This window comes from Falco biarmicus, chromosome 15, assembly GCF_023638135.1.
Source record: "Falco biarmicus isolate bFalBia1 chromosome 15, bFalBia1.pri, whole genome shotgun sequence".
Lineage (NCBI taxonomy): Eukaryota > Metazoa > Chordata > Aves > Falconiformes > Falconidae > Falco > Falco biarmicus.
This window is the reverse complement of record NC_079302.1, coordinates 6,343,767-6,364,154: the sequence shown is the minus strand read 5'-3', so window position 1 is coordinate 6,364,154 and position 20,388 is coordinate 6,343,767. Positions and strand designations below refer to the sequence as shown.

The window sequence follows — 20,388 nt, the reverse complement described above, 5'->3', positions numbered from 1 at the left end:
TTCATCAATGAGGAAGTCCAGTTGTGACTACTGGATTCTCTGATTGTATGAGACTGATGGATTTGCAGTCCATCCCTAAAAGAGAAACAGTGAGGAATCAGGCTATTGTGGCTCCGTGCCTCATGTAAATCAAGTTAGTACAATCTGTGGGGTGTTTCTTTAGTTTTCTTGAAACAAAACTCATCATTCTCCTGTTCTCTGTTGGGTATCCTGAAGAGCTTTTTCAGTGGAGTTACTGTTGTTATCCACAGGAAAACTGAAACTATAATTTGTCCAAGGCACAAGAATTTGTAGAAAGCTTTTTCCTATTCTCTTAAGCACTGTGAGTGGAAGGGAATTCTGTGCTGTAACTCCAGCTGGCAGCACACTGCACAGAGGACAAGGCATGCCGTCTTGATGATCTCATGAAGTGAAGATAAGCCATCAAACAGACAATAGGTTAGGAAGGGAGGAATAATGTATAAAAAGTGTGTCAGAGCAGTCCACAGCACAAATAATGTTTTATGTAAAATAATTATGTATACTTATAAAAGACCAGCCAGCCTTAAGAAGTGATGTTAAAACATTTTGGGAACAATGGCGATTTAGCTGAAAAAAATGTATTTTAGGGTAACCTCATATGAAATTGCATAATATATAATTGTGCAAAGAATCTTTATCCTTCACGTTCAGTGGAGCCTATGATTTGCTCTGCAATCACATGCTTTATATTGAAATAATTCTTTTCTCAGAGGATTTTAAAATTAACAGCATTGAACTCAGTTAAGTACCTTATCTAGGAACAAAAGCACAAAGTTAAAAAAACCCCTTATTTTTAATGATTCCTGCCATACTTTCATGGAGTGAATTCAGGTCATGTATGGGAGAATATGTTAGAGTGATTATTTGTGAAAAGATGTTTAATTCAGAGATGTGCCACTGGGTTCACTCTGGAACAGCTTGTATATAAAGAAATACAGCACATGACAGTTCAGTGATGGTATTTCATTAATTAATAAAATAGCCCATTTTAAATTTCACAGAATGGAAAGAAAAGGATGACGCCCTGCTCTGAAATGTTTGTCATTCCCAAAGAGCCAAATTCAGAACAGTGGATAGGTATTTCTTGTCTTTTTCTCTCCCTACCTGCCAAATGGGGCAAGCACCCCTATGCAGTGTCTAAACTTTTATCTGAAATGCTGAAGGTGATGTTTCAGAGTCCTTCAACCCCATTCCTGCAGTATGTCTGGCTGCTTCATATAGGCTCATAAGGAGCAAAGAGGTGAGTTATGTTTTTCTTACTTCTCCTTTGAATCAGTGAAAGAGTTAATGAGAATGTGCAAGAATTATGGTGTATGTGCTAGGGATTAAAGATCAGCTATTACAAATTGTCAATCTATAAACCACCAGCCACTAGCCTGCATTGCACTTTGACCTTATCTTTATATGTAACAGGAAAGAGCTGTTCTTAGCCCAGACAGGAGGGGACCACTAGGGCTGCGGGAGCAGCGGGGTGGAGAACACAGGAACCGTTTATTACATGAAAGATGGATATGATATTTGGTAGAAATAAAGAAGAACATCCAGAGCCCATAAAAGCTGAGGTGCAAGGTAAGTGACAGAAAATCTGTTCTAATACATCCGGTTACTTTGGTGTTTTCAAATACGTAAACACTGGAAGACTTGTTTGCCCAAGACAACGCTGAAAAGCGAAACTGGGAAAGGGAGAAGCATAAATGAATTTTCTTTAAAGGGCCGATCTCCAATAACATTTGTGCCTCGACTGTGGGATTTTTCTCACTTCTTGGGCATTTCTGTGCACTTTTCAAAAAAGTCCGTTAGAACAGGATTCACTGAAGTTGGTGGTGGATTTAATCTGGTGACAACCCCTCCCCCATGGCTCTGCGCAGGCTTTCGGTTTCTCCTCTCTGTAACCCTCTCCTACCCTCCCTCTGTCTGCTTATGCTCTTCCTTGCCTCCTGGAGAGCGTCACTAACATTGGGGCTCTTCAACAATAGTATTTCTAAGTAGAAAAGCAGCAGCAGTGATGCCACTGCATACCGTCAAAAAGAGGTCTCAGAAGTTAATCCAGTAAAAACAGCGGAATATCCTTCAGTGAGGTAGCTTGAAGTGGCTCTCTAGGGATGAACGCTTGATCAATCTCTTATTTTTACTGGGTTTTTTTAACTTTACAGCAGAGTTTTTTTGCTACAGCTACAGGAGAGGTCTGTTGCTGAAAACACCTAATTAGTAAATATGTGCTGCATTGTTTGTAATATGTAGCCCAAGAAATGACAGGCATCTAATACCAATTCTAAAGTCACTTCCCGAGTACCACAGTTAAAACCCCAACAATTAAAACTTTCATTACTTTGTTGTTGTTGCTCAGTTTGGTGGCTGAATTGAAAAAGATTTTGTTTCAGGTCAGAAAAAGTGCTTTGTTATAATCTGCAGTGAGTTTATGCCTTTCAATACTTTTTTTCCTCAAGGTAAAAAGTTATTATTGAAACATTTGAAGTTGTTTCCCAACAAACCATTTATCAGACCTGATCTGTATTATGGCATGGTTTATTTAAACAAAGACTGCATATTTCAGTAAATAAAATTATGTATACAAAATATTCCTTCATTGGTAATGAAGTTTCAGTATTTACCAGTTATGAAAACTGAAGAGAAACTTGACCTCTTTAAATATTTTTCTAGCCCTGAGCTCTTCCAGTATTTTGGCTCTGTGTTACACAATATCTGCACTGTACATATCACCCCATACTTCTAATGTCAACTGTAATGTAACCCATGTTCTAAACACTGTACAGCCATGTGGTTGTATAAGACTCTGTTGCTATCTTAGTTAATAAACTTCCAAATATTCAGAGATTTTAACTGTACCAGTTTTGTGTCTTCGTGTGGTATGGAAAAGTACCATTATTTCCACTTTAGATAAAAGTCTGAAGCAAAAAAGATACAAGGTCCAGATTTTTAAACCTACTTAAGCACTTTAGGATGCTGATTGGTACTCAGTGTGATTTACAGAAATTCTTAGTTCCCACTAAGATGAATTTTCATCTGAAAACCTCACTACATGACACTTTGCTCCATGCTTTTCATACTGGAATCATGGCAGCAACGACACTGAATTACACCAGGAGTTTCAGAAGCTGTATCAAGTCCACAGTTCCTTAAGAAGATCCCCTTTCCCCTCTGTTTATCTCTTCCAGTGAAATTATTTTATTGGCCTGAAACTTTTTGAGCATTCTGATATAGAGTAATAATCTCTAAACAAAATTTTTAGCCCTAGGTGCTGCAAGATGTTCACTGAATTGCAGAAAGAGTTGCTTTTCTTGGATGATGGGCCCCAAAGTAGAAAATAGTTTTACTGGGTCAAAATCTCACAAAACCTCATATGCAGCAGAAATATTACATTTGCACTGCAGGGAAAGAAGGACTGGTTGCAGCAAGCCCACGTGCAGTCAGCCCCAACTCAGTGTCAGCAAAAGGTTTATTGCAGCCCATGCTCTTTGCACAGATTTACAATCATGAGCGGCATTGGTAGGAGGGTAGGAGCACAGAAAAGCACACTCGTTACACTGCAGTCACCCGTAGTATTGGAGAAATAGCAGAGCCTACCGTCTTCTATTGCCAAATAACAGAAAACTGTGGAAAGGGAAGTGGCAAGAACAGAAACACTTATATTTTAGGCATATAAGCAGACTAAACTTGTTGAGCAATTAATGTTCAGTAGTCAGCCAAACAAAAATTCTGTATCTATTTTGAATATATACTTTTTAAAGATCCTAATCCTATTGTCTCTGAAGGATTCTTTTCTTTTGCTAACTTGTGGTTTCCTGTCTTCTCACTAACTGTTCTTAGTTGCTTGAGTTTCATGGAATTATCTGTATTAAAGGTTAATCCTTGTTCATCTTATACAAAAAAGTACTGGAATCACTGCATTGGAACTTCTTGTATTAGAAAGGCAAGGTTTGATTTTCAAGGCTCTTCTAGAACATAATAATAGTAATAATAATACTAGCAATGACAATGAAAGTACATCCATTGTGTCAAAATTTTTAATCTTCCTCATGTATTCCAGAACTGTAACCCTATGTGGCATACAATATTATTTGGTTAGCCTGACTGAGAATACATTTTCAGTAAAGCTGACATTTCCTCCATATCCTTCCTTTGCATTTGAACGGTTTTTCCTTGTGTCCTTTATGTCATTTGTTTGAAGAAATGGCAAACATCCTTGTCTCCCTTACCTAAAAAGATGAAAATTCAGGAAATGGTCTCAGAGAGAGTGGCCAAAGTCCCTTTAGGATCTCAGAAAGTCTTCCAGCAAAACAACCGTTACCTCTCTGCAACTACATCAGCTTTGACAAAAATGAGTATTTCCATAGGAGGACACTTCTATCTGTTATAGAGGGAGTATTAATAAGAAAGTGTGTCAATATATTCAACATAGGGTTCACAAATTAAATGATAAGGAGAACTAAATGCTGTGAATAGCTTTTTATGCAGAGACAATGTTCAGCGTAGGAATTGTGTGGAAAAGTGGTATGTGGTTTTAAATGTTCCCTCAGGAAGCATACACACACAGAAGCAAGTGAAGCCTTTAATTTATTATCTGATAGGCTTTTGTTCAGCTCTTTAACCCTAACGACATTCTTTAATTGTTATTATTCTGTGTGTCAAATGGTAGGTAATGTATTTCTTGCAGGGATTTGATGAGGAACATTTCTTATTCAAACCTCAACAGTACTTACGTATATATTTTCAGTATAATATTCCTAGCCTTTATTTGTGTTCAAAACACCAACATTATGACTAGTGTCACAAAAGCACTCCCAAAATGACACTACATTATGCTGTGTAATTTAATAAATGAAATTTTTACTGGAATTCATTTAGTCCGAAGTTTAAATGGATATACTGAAGGCCAATGCAAGTCATATAATCTATAAAATATGTTTTTTTTCTGATAAGCTCTAGCTTTTCCTGGCATGAGTAAAAGGGTTTAAATATATCACTTTAAAATCTGAGTGCAAGAAAGAAAGGTCCAGCTTTCTTTACTTGCTGATATTTAGCAAATTACATTCCAGCAATCTCATCTTCTTATAGTAATCTCACATAGCAATATTCATACAGGATATTACTAGTGCCACATTTTTGAGCAGACAGTATTTCAGTTAACCCAAACTCCGACATAATTATATGCTATTACAGAGCTCAACACACCCATAGTGTGTCTGCCTCTATGAAGCCTATGCCCTTAGGAAAATTATCCTGTAACGTGCCCCTCACCTAAATGGATGGGTACTGGTATCTCCTTTTTGCTTGTAGGTGAGGTGCCCACCTGGCTGCAAGGGATATTGCTCCGAAATGGCCCAGGGATGCACACTATAGGGGACACTACGTATAACCACTGGTTTGATGGCTTGGCTCTGCTGCATAGCTTTACATTTAAAAATGGTAAGTTATCAGATTGAAAAAAGCTCAACAACCTGAATCTTGGTGCCTTATGCTGCTAATTCTGTTTAGAGTTTGGTTAGTGTTAGAAAGTTGCAGGTTTTGTCCGCAGAGTGGCATATGTGGTGAGGTGTGAGTGCTTTGGGGAAAGTCTCGGCAAACATAGACTCACACCTCACTCTCCACAGCAGCAGCAGGAGTATCTCTGCAGGGCTGTTATCAGAAAGAGATTATGTTTGTCATTTTTCTCTCAAGTGCCAAAGTTCAATATTGTCTGCACTGCGGGACAGCCTGCAGCCAGCTCTGCACAGGTCTCCGCAGGGCAGCCTTTGCCTTCCACCCAAAGCAAGAAAACCTCTGTTGTTTCAAACTGGATCAGCCAAAAGTACTGTAATATCTAATATCCAGAGGCTTTTCTGTTGTGGATGAGCAACCTAGTTTCAGGGGAGGCTAACATTCCCTTTTTGGGATTTGGTTGCAGCTATAACAGCTGCCAGGAGAGAAACTGGGCCACTGTGTCACTTCACAACTCAAACCTCACTTACGTGTATTTGACACCCCTACAAGCAGTCCTCCTACTTGTCATCCTTATGGAGGGGAAACAGGCAGCTCCTCAATCCTAAACAACTTCATTTTTTGCTTTCAGTTAAAGTATTTTTTATCCATTCAGCTGTTTTACAGTGTGAGGTAGGATGTTTTATACCTAGATCTGTAAAAGAACTGGGGTTTACTCCTGTCATCCTCCATTCCTAATACTTGCTTTTTAGTTTCCGTTTCTGTGATTGGAGGCATTTAATGCAACAGCAGGATCTCCTTCCCTGTCCAGCTCTGCATCCTTAACAAAATAACCTATAAAGAAATGACCAGTGTTTTTTAAATTGTTAGTATATTTCACTTACCCAAAGCAAACAGAGCTCAGTTAGTTCAAGTAGAGTGGTCTATTAAATTGTTTAGGGTAGACATTGATTCCTTCAAGCCATTCGTTACTTTCTCATAACTAAATTTTGCCAATACAAGTGATTTATCACCACCCATACATTGAGGATCAATTAATCATTTTTACACAGGTTGTTTTGGTTTACTGGAATAGCTTATCCAAATCCCTCCATTTCTCTCCCCAGTCCCCCAGTATTGTCCAAATGTATTGGGAGTCGCGGAAGCTAGACAAATCGTTACCAATCTCAGCAGCCACAAGAACAGTCCTGGGTTCCTTAAGCGAGCTGGAAAAGACTTCCAGAACAGGGAGTTAGGGGCACTGGCCATTTCATTGCAAACTTCCCTTAGCAAAAGGACAACTGCTTGAGAAACTTTCTCTGACTTTACCTGTGCTAATTTTCTAAAGAACTCCGTATGAATTGTGTCTGAAACCTGTTTGGCCTTTGACAGGTGAAGTTTACTACAGAAGTAAGTATCTCCAAAGTGACACGTACAACTGCAACATAGAAGCAAACCGAATTGTGGTGTCTGAGTTTGGAACGATGGCTTATCCAGATCCATGCAAAAACATATTTTCCAAGTAAGCAGCGCGTTTTCCAACAGGATTCTTCTATCTACTTCTCTCTCCAGCACAGATAGCTTTCTGTGTACTCCTGACACATATTTACAAATACAAACTTTCTTTTGTAAATTTACAATTGCTAAATGTTGAAAATACCAAGAGATATATCCAGCATTGTACTATGTACTATTGTAATATGGATTATTCTAAGGCAAATATTTTAAATTCATTTTATGAACAATATTGGCTGTTTTATACACTATTGGAAGTAAATTTTGTTGTAATTTTGAAAAAGCAGTATTTTCTTTTTCAAGTGTTTCACAGAAGTTTGTAAAAATGATACCCTATAAGGGGAGAAGCAGCAAGAAAGGAAAAGATTAAGAGATGGAGAAGGAATTTATGCAAAGTCTATTCAACAAAAAGGAAAAAAGCATGGAGAAAAAAAAAAAAAAGAAAAAAAAAGGAAAAACTTCTGAATTTAAGGTCGTTTTTACCAAAAAAAAAAGAAAGTGACAAAAAACTTCAGTTGCTTCTTGAGTTCGGTGCAGTACTTTGAAGGACTACACCCATAGGGCTGGGCTAATCTTATGTTCAAAATCAGAACCACTTGGGATGACTGCAATAGCTGCTTGTGTACCATTAGGAAGGATGATAGGCTGCATATGAGAGACAAGGCATCAGCCATTGTGTTATCACCTGTCCTGTAACATTGGCTGTGGGTATTCCCTAACAAATGCAAGTAGCTCACTGATCTCTTCTCCCTTGCTGAACTACCTCTAATGACCTTGAATTTGATACTTGGTAAGAGCATGTGCATGAATACTTATTGCAAAACAGTTTATATGCTCTGCGTTGTTACCCTGAGATAAGATGCTTTTCTTCCCTCTTTCAGCAGTGATAGGGTAATCCTGGCATTTAAGTTCAAAAGGGATATAAGGAGCTTTGTCTTGTCTTCAAGTGAATATGATAAAATCCTGTATTAAGGAAAGCTGTCAAGCCCATGTGTGAAGCTGTTGAAATCAGAGTTGTGGTACAGGATAATACCAGGATTAAAGGTATTCCATCAGGGAGTATATGAATCTATTTTATGAAGGCATAGGCCAAATTTTCACAAGGTATGCACAGGAGAGTAATTAGCCCATCCTGATAAACGAGTGCTATGTTACAGCTGACAGCAGGACTGGACCTGGGTGCCCATTTGTGTGTGGAAAAACAAGTTGCATGCATGTCCTTAACCCTTGCCCAGGACAAGGGCATTGGAGAAGTCCATCTCCTCTGCTTTTCCCCCCTTTCCACCGAGACAAGGGCACTGCAGGGGAGGGACAGAGCCAGCTCCATGCCCCTGCTGCTGTGCACAGCCTGTGCTGCTGGGGTGCCTTCTGCTTTGCGTGGGGTACAGGCTAGTACAGCTGCTGCTGCTGCTTCAATGAACCAATATGAAATTTCCCTCCGTACAGGGCGTTCTCATACTTGTCTCACACCATTCCTGAGTTCACAGACAACTGCCTGATCAACATTATGAAAACTGGGGATGACTTTTATGCTACCAGTGAGACTAACTTCATCAGGAAAATTAACCCGCAGACTCTGGAGACATTAGAGAAGGTATAAATGACTGTCTGTCATTCTGGTTCCTCTTCTGCTAACGAATAAAGTTTCGGGCTGACTCATAAGGATCCTTTAACATGTGCAGGACACAAAACTGGAAAGACACTTCCCTTCTACTATTCCCTTACTTTTGAAATCACAAAGGGAAATTGTGAAGATACCATATCTTTTAAGAACTCGTGAGTGCAAAATTAAATCCCAGGTAGTTTGGGAGAAGCTGTTCTTTGAGCAATTTCACTTGTACGTAATCAGGTTTCAGGAATAATACCACATATCATGCTTAGGAGATTATTTTGGATTATTTCCATTATTATGCATCTGTAGTTATCAAATGATTTACATAATTAACAATTCAGCAGGTCAGTTATATGACTGCTTTTCAAGTACCTTATGCAAGATATTGGGTAATTATTAAAATGAAAAGTTGTCATGTTAAAATATACAATTGAGATTTTTTTCTGACGTGCAGTACAGTTTGAGTGCAATTCCCAAGCTTTAAATAAAATAGAAATATTTTTGCTCCAGAAGATTGCTAGACTCATAGCCCTGTTAAATAAGCTGCTTTCAGGATGAAGTGGGCATTTGCAGAATAACTTCTTTAGCCAATCCTCCTGTTGTGTTACGCGGCTGCAAGGGAGAAGTGAAGGTAATTCAGATTCCGTAATTTGTTGAATTGGGAAATCATTTGAGTACTTATATAAGAAGTCATTTGACTTAATTGTTTACATTTCGAGGACTTTTGAAAATGGGGTACCAATAAAGTGCTGCCAGTGCTAAAAAGCTGGTGGATTTGTGGTGTTAACTGAGACCGATTTTAATTCTCTTATGCATCTCTAAAATCTCCTATTGTATCATTTTCCAGGTTGACTACAGCAAATATGTAGCTGTAAATGTGGCAACTTCTCACCCACACTACGACAGTGCTGGAAATGTTCTCAACATGGGTACTTCAATAGTTGATAAAGGGAGAACAAAATACATTATGTTTAAGATTCCTCCCTCTGTGCCAGGTAAGATCTGTCTTTTATCAATATTTTCTAGAAACCTGTCAGCATTTTCTTTTCTTCTGACGTTAAGGGGTTGTGACACAGCTCTTCTAGAAACCAGTGATGTTAATTTTCTTAATTTTAATTTATTGTGAACTTAATGTTAACAGCTTAGCCTGTCTGGGTATATGCTATTACAAAGGTTCATCTTGAATATGGTGTAAACAGGGTATTTTAGTGTGAAGAACATTGCTTTTATAAGAATTTGCTTTTATAAGAATTCTATTTTGAATATTACTAGAGTCAACTAACTCTTTTAGAAGAATTTCCATTCCCTGTATTGTGATGCATAGAAGGAGGATGAACAGAAACAATTTTATCTATAGGTCAATATATATAAATTGAAGTTGTAAATTTTGATTTTCTTCATAAATGAAAATGCTCTTAAAATGCTGATACTGTGATTATAGGGAAGCATAATGCAAAATAGTACCTAATATAGAGTTAATTCCTCTCTAACCTGGCCTACCCTAGACCCTGCTGAAATACTGTTCACAGAGCAAATCACTTGCTCTTTTTCCTTTAAGACAACCCTTTGGTGTGTGCGTTGTTGTTTAAAATTAGCTGCTAATGTGATTGAAAGTCTGTGCCTTGGCTGAACAATTAAGAGGCCTTCCACAGCTGAAAGACAAGTTTGAAATTTCTAGCTGGGGCTCAAAGTCAGTATAGATCAAAAAGGAACTTCTGCTTAGAATTTCAAAAACATGGGGTCATTTCAATCCCCCAGTAAAGCTGCTGATTTAATTGAACATCTTTCTCCTCTGTGCTGGAACTTGTGAAGACAGTAACCAGTGGAATCAAATGCTAAGATGAGAGGGCTCTGTCTAAATCGATCCAGCATTGTGGTATTACTACATTCCTTCACTCAGATGCAAACTCCTATGTTAATTCTGCAGGAGTAAACTAACCACCTTCTTAACTGAAATTGCAAATAAAACTGAGAGGAACCTGTTCTTCCCTACTTCATACATGGCAGAAGTTGAAGCACAAGATTGGATAGGAATTTATTATAAATATAATTTTCTTTTTTTATCATTTATACTCAGAAAAAGAAAAGAAGAAATCTTGTTTTAAGCATCTAGAAGTGGTATGCTCCATCCCTTCTCGCTCTCTGCTCCACCCAAGCTACTACCATAGCTTTGGAATCACAGAAAATTACATTATCTTCGTGGAGCAGCCATTCAAACTGGATATTGTCAAAATGGCAACTGCTTACATCCGAGGTGTGAACTGGGCTTCCTGCCTTTCCTATCATAAGGAGGATAAGGTATTTTTCCCAATGCTAAGCAATGGAATCAGACAGGCCACTGATCTCTTTCACAGTTCTGTTTTTCATCTAGTTCATTAATTTCAGTAATCCCTCTTTTTTTTAACCCTTGACTTTCATGTTGAGCATTTTTTTTAGAAGTTGTATTTTTTTGGATACTATCTCCCATCTCCAGAAATGTCACAAACAAATATCTGATTTTGAAGTGCTTGAGAAAGACAGTAGTTTGGCATTGTTAGAAATTCTGTGTGCTAGCAGAGAAATTCAAAACCAACTAGTGTCTCAGACACGTATAGTTGCTGTGTATTGTGGAAGAGATCTACTCTATCCATTGCATCAGACAGGAGAGCCAAACGGCCAACAAAAGGAGAGTCTTTCACTGTGGCAAATGAGGAAAAAACCTGTTTTCTGAGGACCTTATTTCCACATGCTTTGGCCATCAATAAGTGGGGCATGCTGGGGCAGAGGGCACCAGTACAGCACTGCACAGAGCCTCTGGACTAAGGCAGATTTGTTTAACTTAAAAATAGAGCAGGGGATTTTCCAGGTTTTACAGGAAAACTTCAGCCCTCAGCCTAGCCCAAATAGTAATTTACAGCAGTAAAATGAGTTTAAAGCACTTCCACACTCATTTTACTCTTGCATTTTGTGGTCTCCTAGCAGCAAATCCTGAGTTCTTAATATGCTTCAGTAGAAACAGACAATACATTAGAATGTTGATGGCTGCCGTTAGAAAACAGTTTCCTAAATAACTATTTGCTGATCATTAATGGTTTTAAACAATGTTTCCTGTCTTTCAGACTTGGTTTCACTTTGTAGACAAGAAGACTAAAAAAGAAGTATCCACCAAGTTTTATAGTGACGCTATGGTGTTTTTTCACCATATAAATGCCTATGAAGAGGATGGCCACATTATTTTTGATCTTATTGCCTATACAGACAACAGCTTATATGAGATGTTCTATTTAAAAAAACTGACTGAAGTCTTTGAAGAGAACAAGCTTACCTCCATGCCAACCTGCAAACGATTTGTTGTTCCTCTGCAGTACAATAAGGTAGAAAGAAAATGGCTTTTTAACCTGTTCTTTGATCAGTCATTTTAAATACATCAGTGTGTGTGAATAATGGGCGAATTATTAGTTACCAGCCCTTATGTGCAAATTTCTGATTCTTTAAAAATAGCATATACAGAAAGTGTGCAGGAGTTTTGTTCTGTGTACATGTTGTGAGAAATGGCAATGAGCAGCTGGACGTACAGTTACATGGATCTCGGTTCTGATACCATCCGTTATGGAGAACAGAGCTATTGAGTGTATGTAACTTCCTTCCCAGTGAGATGATTTGTAAAATGCTATCAAATATGAGCAGATATGTAAACTTGGCTGTTGGCTGGAAGGGCATGCACATGAGGTTTTGCACAATCTGTTTTTTCCACTTTACTGAAAGCTTGTAGATAATACACACATGCTCCCAACTATTGCAATGGTTTTATTAAAATTGGAAGATTTCATTTAAGTGTGAGATTTACCAGGAAGAGGAAATATTTTCAGTTTAATTTAAAACATTGTTTTACATCATTGTTTGCAGGGAAGATTTTGTACTGCACAGCAACTTGGGTAGGTTTCTGCCTGATACGTTTGGAATGGATACTACTTTTTCTTTCTACCTCCTAGAATGGCACTGCTTTGTTCATGTCTCGAGTTTTGCAGCAATAACAAAGGATGTGTTGGATCACACCAGCTAGCCAAACTATCCTGAAATCTGAAGAATTGGGCAGTAGCATATTAAAAACAAGAGTGCATTACACTTGTTTTTGCACTTGATTTATAGCAGGTGCAAAAATCTAACCTCGGTGACTTTTCGTGGGAATTTGATACCTAATTCCTTGAAACCCATCTTCATTAATTCAATACACAAAATATGTAATCCATTTATTGTGCTTCTGGAACATACAGCCATGTCTATCTAAACTTTTCTAAAGGTTTGGTGTGATTCAAAATGATTACTCTGTGTTATATTAAAATCCCCTGAGTATAGCAAGATTTCTAATGAAAAGGTCAGAATCTATTACAAGATAAATGCAATAAGAAGGAACTTCCTGAAGCTGGACTATTTGTTTGATCCCAATACTGTCTATATTAATATCATACCTGATGAAAGTTCTAAATTAGAAGCATTTTGTTAGAGACAAATTATTTTTTCAGCATATGTCTCTTTCAGGATGCTGAAGTAGGTTCTAATTTAGTCACACTTCCATCAACCGCAACTGCTGTAAAAGAGAAAGATGGCAGCATCTATTGCCAACCTGAAATACTATGTGAAGGTGAGACATATCCATTGTACAAATCTCAAATATATTCTCTTATGCACACATAGATGCATTCTAATATGCTGAATAGCTGTTCATATATGTAAGATCTTTATAAAGCTAAGAGAAATGGAACTATATTAATTAATGCATTTAGTGTAGATACTGACAATTTCTTTCTCTTCTTTACATCCCTCCTCTGGGTCTATCCAGTAGTATATGACCCTGAACCCCTCAGATATATATTTATCAAGAGTGAAATCCTTTAAATGTCCAAAGTTACATCAGTTTTATATTAAAATACGATCCCTAGTCTGATCTTACAACTATTAATATGGCTTGCAAATCTACCTGTTATAAGAGTAATTTTAGTTCAATAGGTCTGTTCTACATCATAACTTCAGTTGTTGCTGTGTTTTATAAAGATTGTGTTTGAAAGTGGATTTTTAAACTTTCAGGGGATAGTAACAGGAATATGTAAAGGACAGGTATTTATCTGGAATGAAAGTAATTTCTTAGAATGGTAGCCTCCAATTGTAGCTCATATGTTTTATAACTCATGTATTTACAAAGAATGAAAAAAACAAACAAAAAAATTATGTTTATGTGGCTTAATTATGTTGTGTTAATATCTATCTTCAGCTTTTAAGAAATTCAGACATACAAAATCTATGCCACACCTGTTTTAAATACTGTCAAGGTTTTTCCACAAGGAAAAACTTCCTGAAGACTGGCAAATGAAAATGTACATTGAATTATTTTTCTTTTCTCGTTAGTATGTCTTGAACTTTATTTTTACCCAGGAATAGAACTGCCTCGCATCAACTATGACTATAATGGCAAAACCTACAAGTATGTCTTTGCAACGGAAGTCCAGTGGAGTCCAGTTCCTACAAAGGTATGATTAACATTTACAAAGTCAGAAACTATGTTTTTAGAACACAAATCAAATTTAAGCAGTTACATGTAGACCATGCTTCAGCAGTCTGGCCCACAATATAGCCTAATCTGATTCATACATGCAAATTCAAAGTGTGTGGTTCTGAGGCCAGAAATGGAACTCTCTCTTTCCCTCCCCGCCCCCCCCCCCCCCCCCCCCCATCAAGTTAAAGCTTCTAAATGATGACACTGCAGTTGGGTACTATGCTCATGAACTTCAGCACCTGAAAGCAGGGAGATGAAAAGTTGGACATGTATGTTAACTTACTTGTAGGGTTAATACAGCCTCACTGGGATGAACTCTGGGAACAATGTATCTTCATTTTACTAGTTGAAAATCTGGAACATTATTATCAGCTGTTAAAAACCATGTAGTTCCATAGGCAGCCGCACAAATGCTTTCTTGCAGATGTGACTTGAGATTGGATTCTTGAGTATTCAAGAGTGTATGTGTTTCTGTCAAAACTTTTCTCATTGGTGGGTCATTCCCACGCAAAGAAACATGAAATGACTAAATTCTTATAAGGGTCAGCTCGTGTTGTACCGTTTCCCTCCTAAAGTATTAATAAACTCAGGCTTCTTTAGCCAGCTTTGTACTTCCACAAAGTCTCTTGAACACAATAGTTACCGAGACTCTCACTTTTCTGCTAAATTGGGCTGAACTTCCATAACATGCCAAAAGCTACAAGGGAGAGAGTACAAAAAAGAAGTACTAGACAGACATACATCTGTAATATTTTTTCCCTTTGGGAAACCTAACTTAAAAAAAAAAGTTACTGCAATAGTATCTAATCAATTAAAAATACTAAAACAATACATAGTTTTTCAGAAAGCTTCTATCTTTTGCTAGCTAGTTCTATATTAGAGGGTAGCAAATGCTTCATTTCTGTATGCATGATGCCAGCTTTTCAGGAGACAGCCTAGAGCACAAGTAGATGAAGATGAAAAGTATTAATAGTTAAAGGTAAGAGTATTGTACAGACAAACTCACTCTTTATAATTCTTGCTCCATGACAAATAAAGTTCACTGTTGTTTCTTGTATATAATTATCACCGCTGATTACAAAATAAAGCTGGATTTCTGCATGATGCAAGAAAATTTATTGCAGCACATCTGACAGTAGCTCAAACAAATCTGCACGTTTGTGATTTCCAGTGCAGATAATCCCTGCTTGACTTAAATATAATAAAAAATGCTGTTACAAGATTTTTCTTTCACATCACTTGCTCTTTAATGAATGCAGGCACAACAACAGTCATGTATAATCCTTAGGTAAAGTCTGTCAGTAAAACTGCAGTCAGATTGGTTAGAAAGGAGAATTATTCCAAGTCATCTGCTAATTTGGATAGTTTCATTTTTGTGTAAACATACTTTTTGATTAAAGGTCAAAAGGGAAAAGAATATGACTGCATCGGTATGGGTAGAGAAAAGGCCTTAACAGAATTGAACTGAAAATGCCATACATCCCCACTGGTAATTGGTTTGGCCAGGCACTTGACCCATTAATGAGATGAAAATCTGTACTCTGTTCCTTCAGTAAATACCAGTGTCTGCGTGGAATTCTTGCCCCATTGGTTTAATCTTTACACATCACTATTAATAGCCTTTGTTCTGGCATATATTACCTACTTAACAATAGAAGGCCTTGAGAAATATTGAGGTCACAATAAAAGGAAAATAATTCACAGGATTAGAAAACAGAAGGTTTAAATCCTGTTTCCTGCTTTATTACAGAATTGCAGTGATTTGGCACGAGTCACTTAAATGTTCTAGGCTTTGGACTCTTCCTCTCTATAGTGAGGGCATTATTTATAGTGAAGGTTCTCTCATGATCTGTTAGTGTTTGTAAAACACTTAAAGTCCATTAAATGAAAGGTGCAATTGTAATCTAATGCAATGAAATGAAAAGAACACTCTGTGATTATGCAGCCACTAAGCGTGACTCCAAAGCTGAGCAGGTGTTTCCTTCTTGTGATGACATATGCCTTGTTGCTCCTTAGCTCTTAGCATCGGTCCCCCATGCCGGCAGTCAGTTCATGTTGTACTTTTGGAAGAAAAACCACTGTCTGGGTCACTGACATTTTTCTTTTCTGGTCACAACAATTTAGATTGTAAAACTTAATACCCAGACAAAGGAAATGCTTCACTGGGGAGAGAACCACTGCTGGCCATCTGAGCCCATTTTTGTTCCCAGCCCTGATGCAAGAGAAGAAGATGATGGTAAGATAATAACAACATTCTGAAAGTTGGGATTACATGAGTTTTGCTTCAAATCTTGCAAGTTTCATTGTTCTTTGTCAAGAAAGCTGGGTTGATGCTTCGACTGTGAGATTAAAATTAGAACCAGCTGTTTTTCTCCTGCAGACAAAGCCCCAAAGCAACAATAGGCCAAAATCAGCTTGTGTGGCCATAAACAATAAAATCAATGCTTAGGACTTTCCAGAGAGCCACATGGAGCTGGGTTTTTCAATAGTTTGGAGCAGCTGAAGCTATGGGAAGTCAGTGTTGTTACAGATGAGAACGTGAAGTGGCACCACAAGTCTCCCTGTAGTCTCAATCCAGTTCTGTTCTCAGGTGACTCTTCCCAAAGGCAAATGGCAAATAGTTGAAATCATGAGTCCCAAAACTGCCAGGCCCACAATCTGGTGTGGGTTTGCTTTTTTCCTTCCCAATGAACTGCAGGCCGACCACAAAAAAGCGCAGAAGAGAAGCATTCATTAGTTCTTTAGCACTCTCAGTAAACTTCCTGATCTAGTAAGCACTTTTAGTTTGTGTCCTAAAATTCTTAGGCGACAAGAATTGTTTCCTGACAGTGTGATCTCTTCTGCTTGGTGTAACTAGTATGTGCTTCTAATTCTTCATTTGTATGTCACAGGTGTTGTTCTGACCTGTGTTGTGGTGTCTGATCCAAAGAAAGCACCCTTCCTGCTTGTCTTGGATGCTAAGACATTCAGAGAATTGGGCCGAGCCATAATTGATGTAGAAATGCATCTGGACCTGCATGGAATGTTTATACCACAGAAAGATTTGAAGACTGAGACTGAGTAAAATGCTATTCATCCTGTTACACAGACTGAGACAACCTTCTGTGGTTGTGGGTTAGTGTGGGATATCATTCAGGAACAGCCTTGCCTTATGAAAAGAAATGACTAAATGTAATGCCTTCAATAACCATATATAATCTCTTCAAAGAGATAAAAGTAACTTTTATTACAAATAACAAAAGATTGGTATTGAATGCTAATGTTGTATACAACCCGTGGGGCAGGGAATAGGAGACAAAGGTAACAAGAAATGTTTTATTTGAGTAGAATATAGCTTTCTGAGCAAATGAAGTACTGTATTTATAGGGTGATGTATGGTATGAGTCACATGTGTCTGCAGCTCATGTAACTTTCACAGACTGTTTCAAGGCTGCAATTCATGATGAAAGTTGTCTCCTGCCAGGAACCCTCACGTTAAACTGCCTGCTATGATGCTGATAATTCATGGCAATGCATTTTCTTGGTGCTTGATTTCTTAAACTCTGCTGTAACCAAAGTATTACACTGAGGTGCTACGACTTTCTAATTTAGAACCTAAAAAGCCCTGCTTTGCTAGTAACTTCAGGGTGTATTTTTCCCTTTTATGTTGACAAAAACAAGTAACTTGAAATAGAATATGTGGGTTTATGTAGCATTCAATTATACTTCAGTGCTATTCAATCTTAAGCACTTGGTATTTAAATCAGTTTTCCTTGAGAAGAGTATCTGACATGACATTTCAGGTAATTAGATTATTAAATTGTGTAAAAGATAAACAGAAATGTATTTATTAATATTGCTAATAGTGTCTGTTAATAACAGCATGTATATGAATAAGAACAGTGTATTTCTAGCAGAACGCAGATACATATTCAACAAGCTGTTTAAGTAAAGGAATGAAAGGCTTAAGTTAGACCTCATCTGAACTACAAGCTCGTGTTGCTATAGCTAAGCATTTGCTTTATTGCCTGCTTAGGAGCATCCATATTCTGACACAGGTTTATCGTTGCCTGTAACAGATGCTTCCCAATAAAAACACCAAACTCTCATTCACAGTCACAATTAAAAAGCGTGTTTCAACATAGCGTTCAAATGCCAAGTATACCGTGGCTGGTTTTTGTTATAGGAAAGGCATCTCCTAATCCCCTGACTGTATTCCTGTTTTCTGATTTGGGCCATTGAATTTTCTTTAAATGAGAGCTTTTTTTCCTTTTAATTGTATGTTCCTATTGCGGCTAGCTTTACAGGTGGAGGCAATTTTACTCATGGAGAAAACTAGGTGTATTTCCATCCATTTTAGGTGCTTACCTGCTCTGTATGCAATCACCACACTACTCAGGTATTTCTCACTCTTCTGTATACCCACTCTTACAGTGTCTCTGCTGCTCACTGTGTTTTACAGGTAGGAAACAGAATGGAATCATTGTCATTTACTATCTCCTCATCACATCAGGGCTTTGGTGACTTGTTCGTGATTACACAAGATGTTTATGGCAGAGCAGGAATTGAACCAACATCATCCCCCATTCTTGTTTGCTCTGTAACAACTATACCTCCCTTCCTCTGCTTAAGCCTTTACAGTTTATAATATACAGGCTTATTTCTGTACAGGCTACTTCTAATGTAAAAAAAGTTACTGTGGTCAGATCTATAGTTAAAATATGCGGTTTGGAGCATTAAAACTTTTAGGTATTCCATAAAATAGAAATAACCATTCCAGTAAGTGTGTCTGCAGAAACTGTAATCTTTTGTGTTTTCAAGACATATTGCCACTACTATTTTAAATAAAATTATCTTCTAAAGAAGAAATTTAATTCCATTTTCGTAAGTAATATGGAATCAGTACTGGAATAGATAACTGACTTCTGATGCTGGCAAAGGACACCAACTGTGGAGTTGTTTCTTTTAATCTGAAAAAGTTTGGATTTAACAAGTCTCCACAAGTATTTCTGGAATTGCAAGGTGGTAATGAATCAAAAGTATAACGATTATTATAGATCTCTTTTTACGAGTTTGTCTCCAGAATTTCTTCTGTAGAATTCATGGTGTTATGTTTTCAGGTGATCACGAGTTTGGATACAGGTGTTACTGGACTTCTGAGGAGCTAATTCTTACTGGCAGAGATGATATGATAGGGGAATATTCATCACAAAAAACAATCGGATTTGTTATCTGCAGTCCAAGAAAGCACACGTGTTATTTGTGTTCATGTATACTGCAGAAAGTAAATTCTAAGAAGTTGTCTTGGGTATGATTTTTTAAACAAAGTGTGCCATAATCCCTTGGTCAGTATTACACACGATTTGATTAGCATCAAGTTTGTAGTCAGGCTGAAGAGAAAAACAGTGATGTAAATCTGGATTTGCCAATCCCAGTATCCTCCGGTGGCAGAGACAATGCAGATAAAACCATATGGCTAATCATGAATTTGTTCAAGAATGTTTTTAGCAGCTGCAATAGTAATCTGATGAAACATTTACCCTGGGTATGGTAATGCACTGTATCATTTCCAGGGTGACAATAACAAAGGGGAATGCATATACACTTTGCCAAGTGGCTGCAAGGCGTGCGGTTTTTTGTTGTTGTGGTAACATGGCACATGGTAATCAGTCTGTCATTTGGTTTGCTTCTCTGACATCCTTCACTACGAATGAAATCTTGAGGGACAGAAAGGTTTGATTCTTCTTTTGCACCAATTTATGCACCAATTTAAATCATAAATTAGCTCAGTAAAAGTAGTGGAATTGTTGTAATGGCATGAAAAAGAATCTAGATTTAGTGACTGCAAATACAAATAGTAAGGATGGACAGCTGCGTTAAAGGAAAAAAAACACCATGGTTGGGCAAGAGAATCAGGCCATGGGTATGCATACATGTAATTACTTCAGAGATGTTACAAATGGCCCTCTAGTTGGTAGAATGGTTTGTTTTGTGGTTGTGGGTTGTTTGTGTTGTTTTCTTTTTTTTTTTTTTTTTTTTTATCAACAGGTTTCATTAAATGGAACAAATAACAAAGCATAATAATTAATTTGTTCTCTGGAAGTGGATATTATCTGTTACACCTAATCCCATTGCCCCACATACGCAGCAGGAGGAAGCAGAAACACTGTTTACTAGGACAAGTTAAAAACCAGAAATATGGCTGTGTTTTCCTACATAACAATCTATGCAGGAGGCACAGAAACAAACCAGTGGTTTTAAATAACCAGGCCACTCAATGACATCTTTCCCAATAATTTAAACTGCTGTTCCC

General features: G+C 37.6%; 1 protein-coding gene across 1 annotated transcript; it reads left to right on the top strand.

Moving 5' to 3' along the window:
- The first annotated feature begins 1,432 nt into the window (after positions 1-1,432).
- Positions 1,433-19,378, top strand: BCO1 (beta-carotene oxygenase 1). Its single transcript, XM_056360496.1, has 11 exons — positions 1,433-1,590; positions 5,320-5,448; positions 6,832-6,961; positions 8,401-8,548; positions 9,414-9,561; positions 10,644-10,864; positions 11,665-11,919; positions 13,085-13,187; positions 13,976-14,070; positions 16,221-16,332; positions 16,988-19,378. Exons 1-11 carry the CDS (start codon positions 1,527-1,529, stop codon positions 17,158-17,160), a joined length of 1,578 nt encoding a protein of 525 aa, XP_056216471.1. The 5' UTR covers positions 1,433-1,526; the 3' UTR covers positions 17,161-19,378.
- Positions 19,379-20,388: the final 1,010 nt, after the last annotated feature.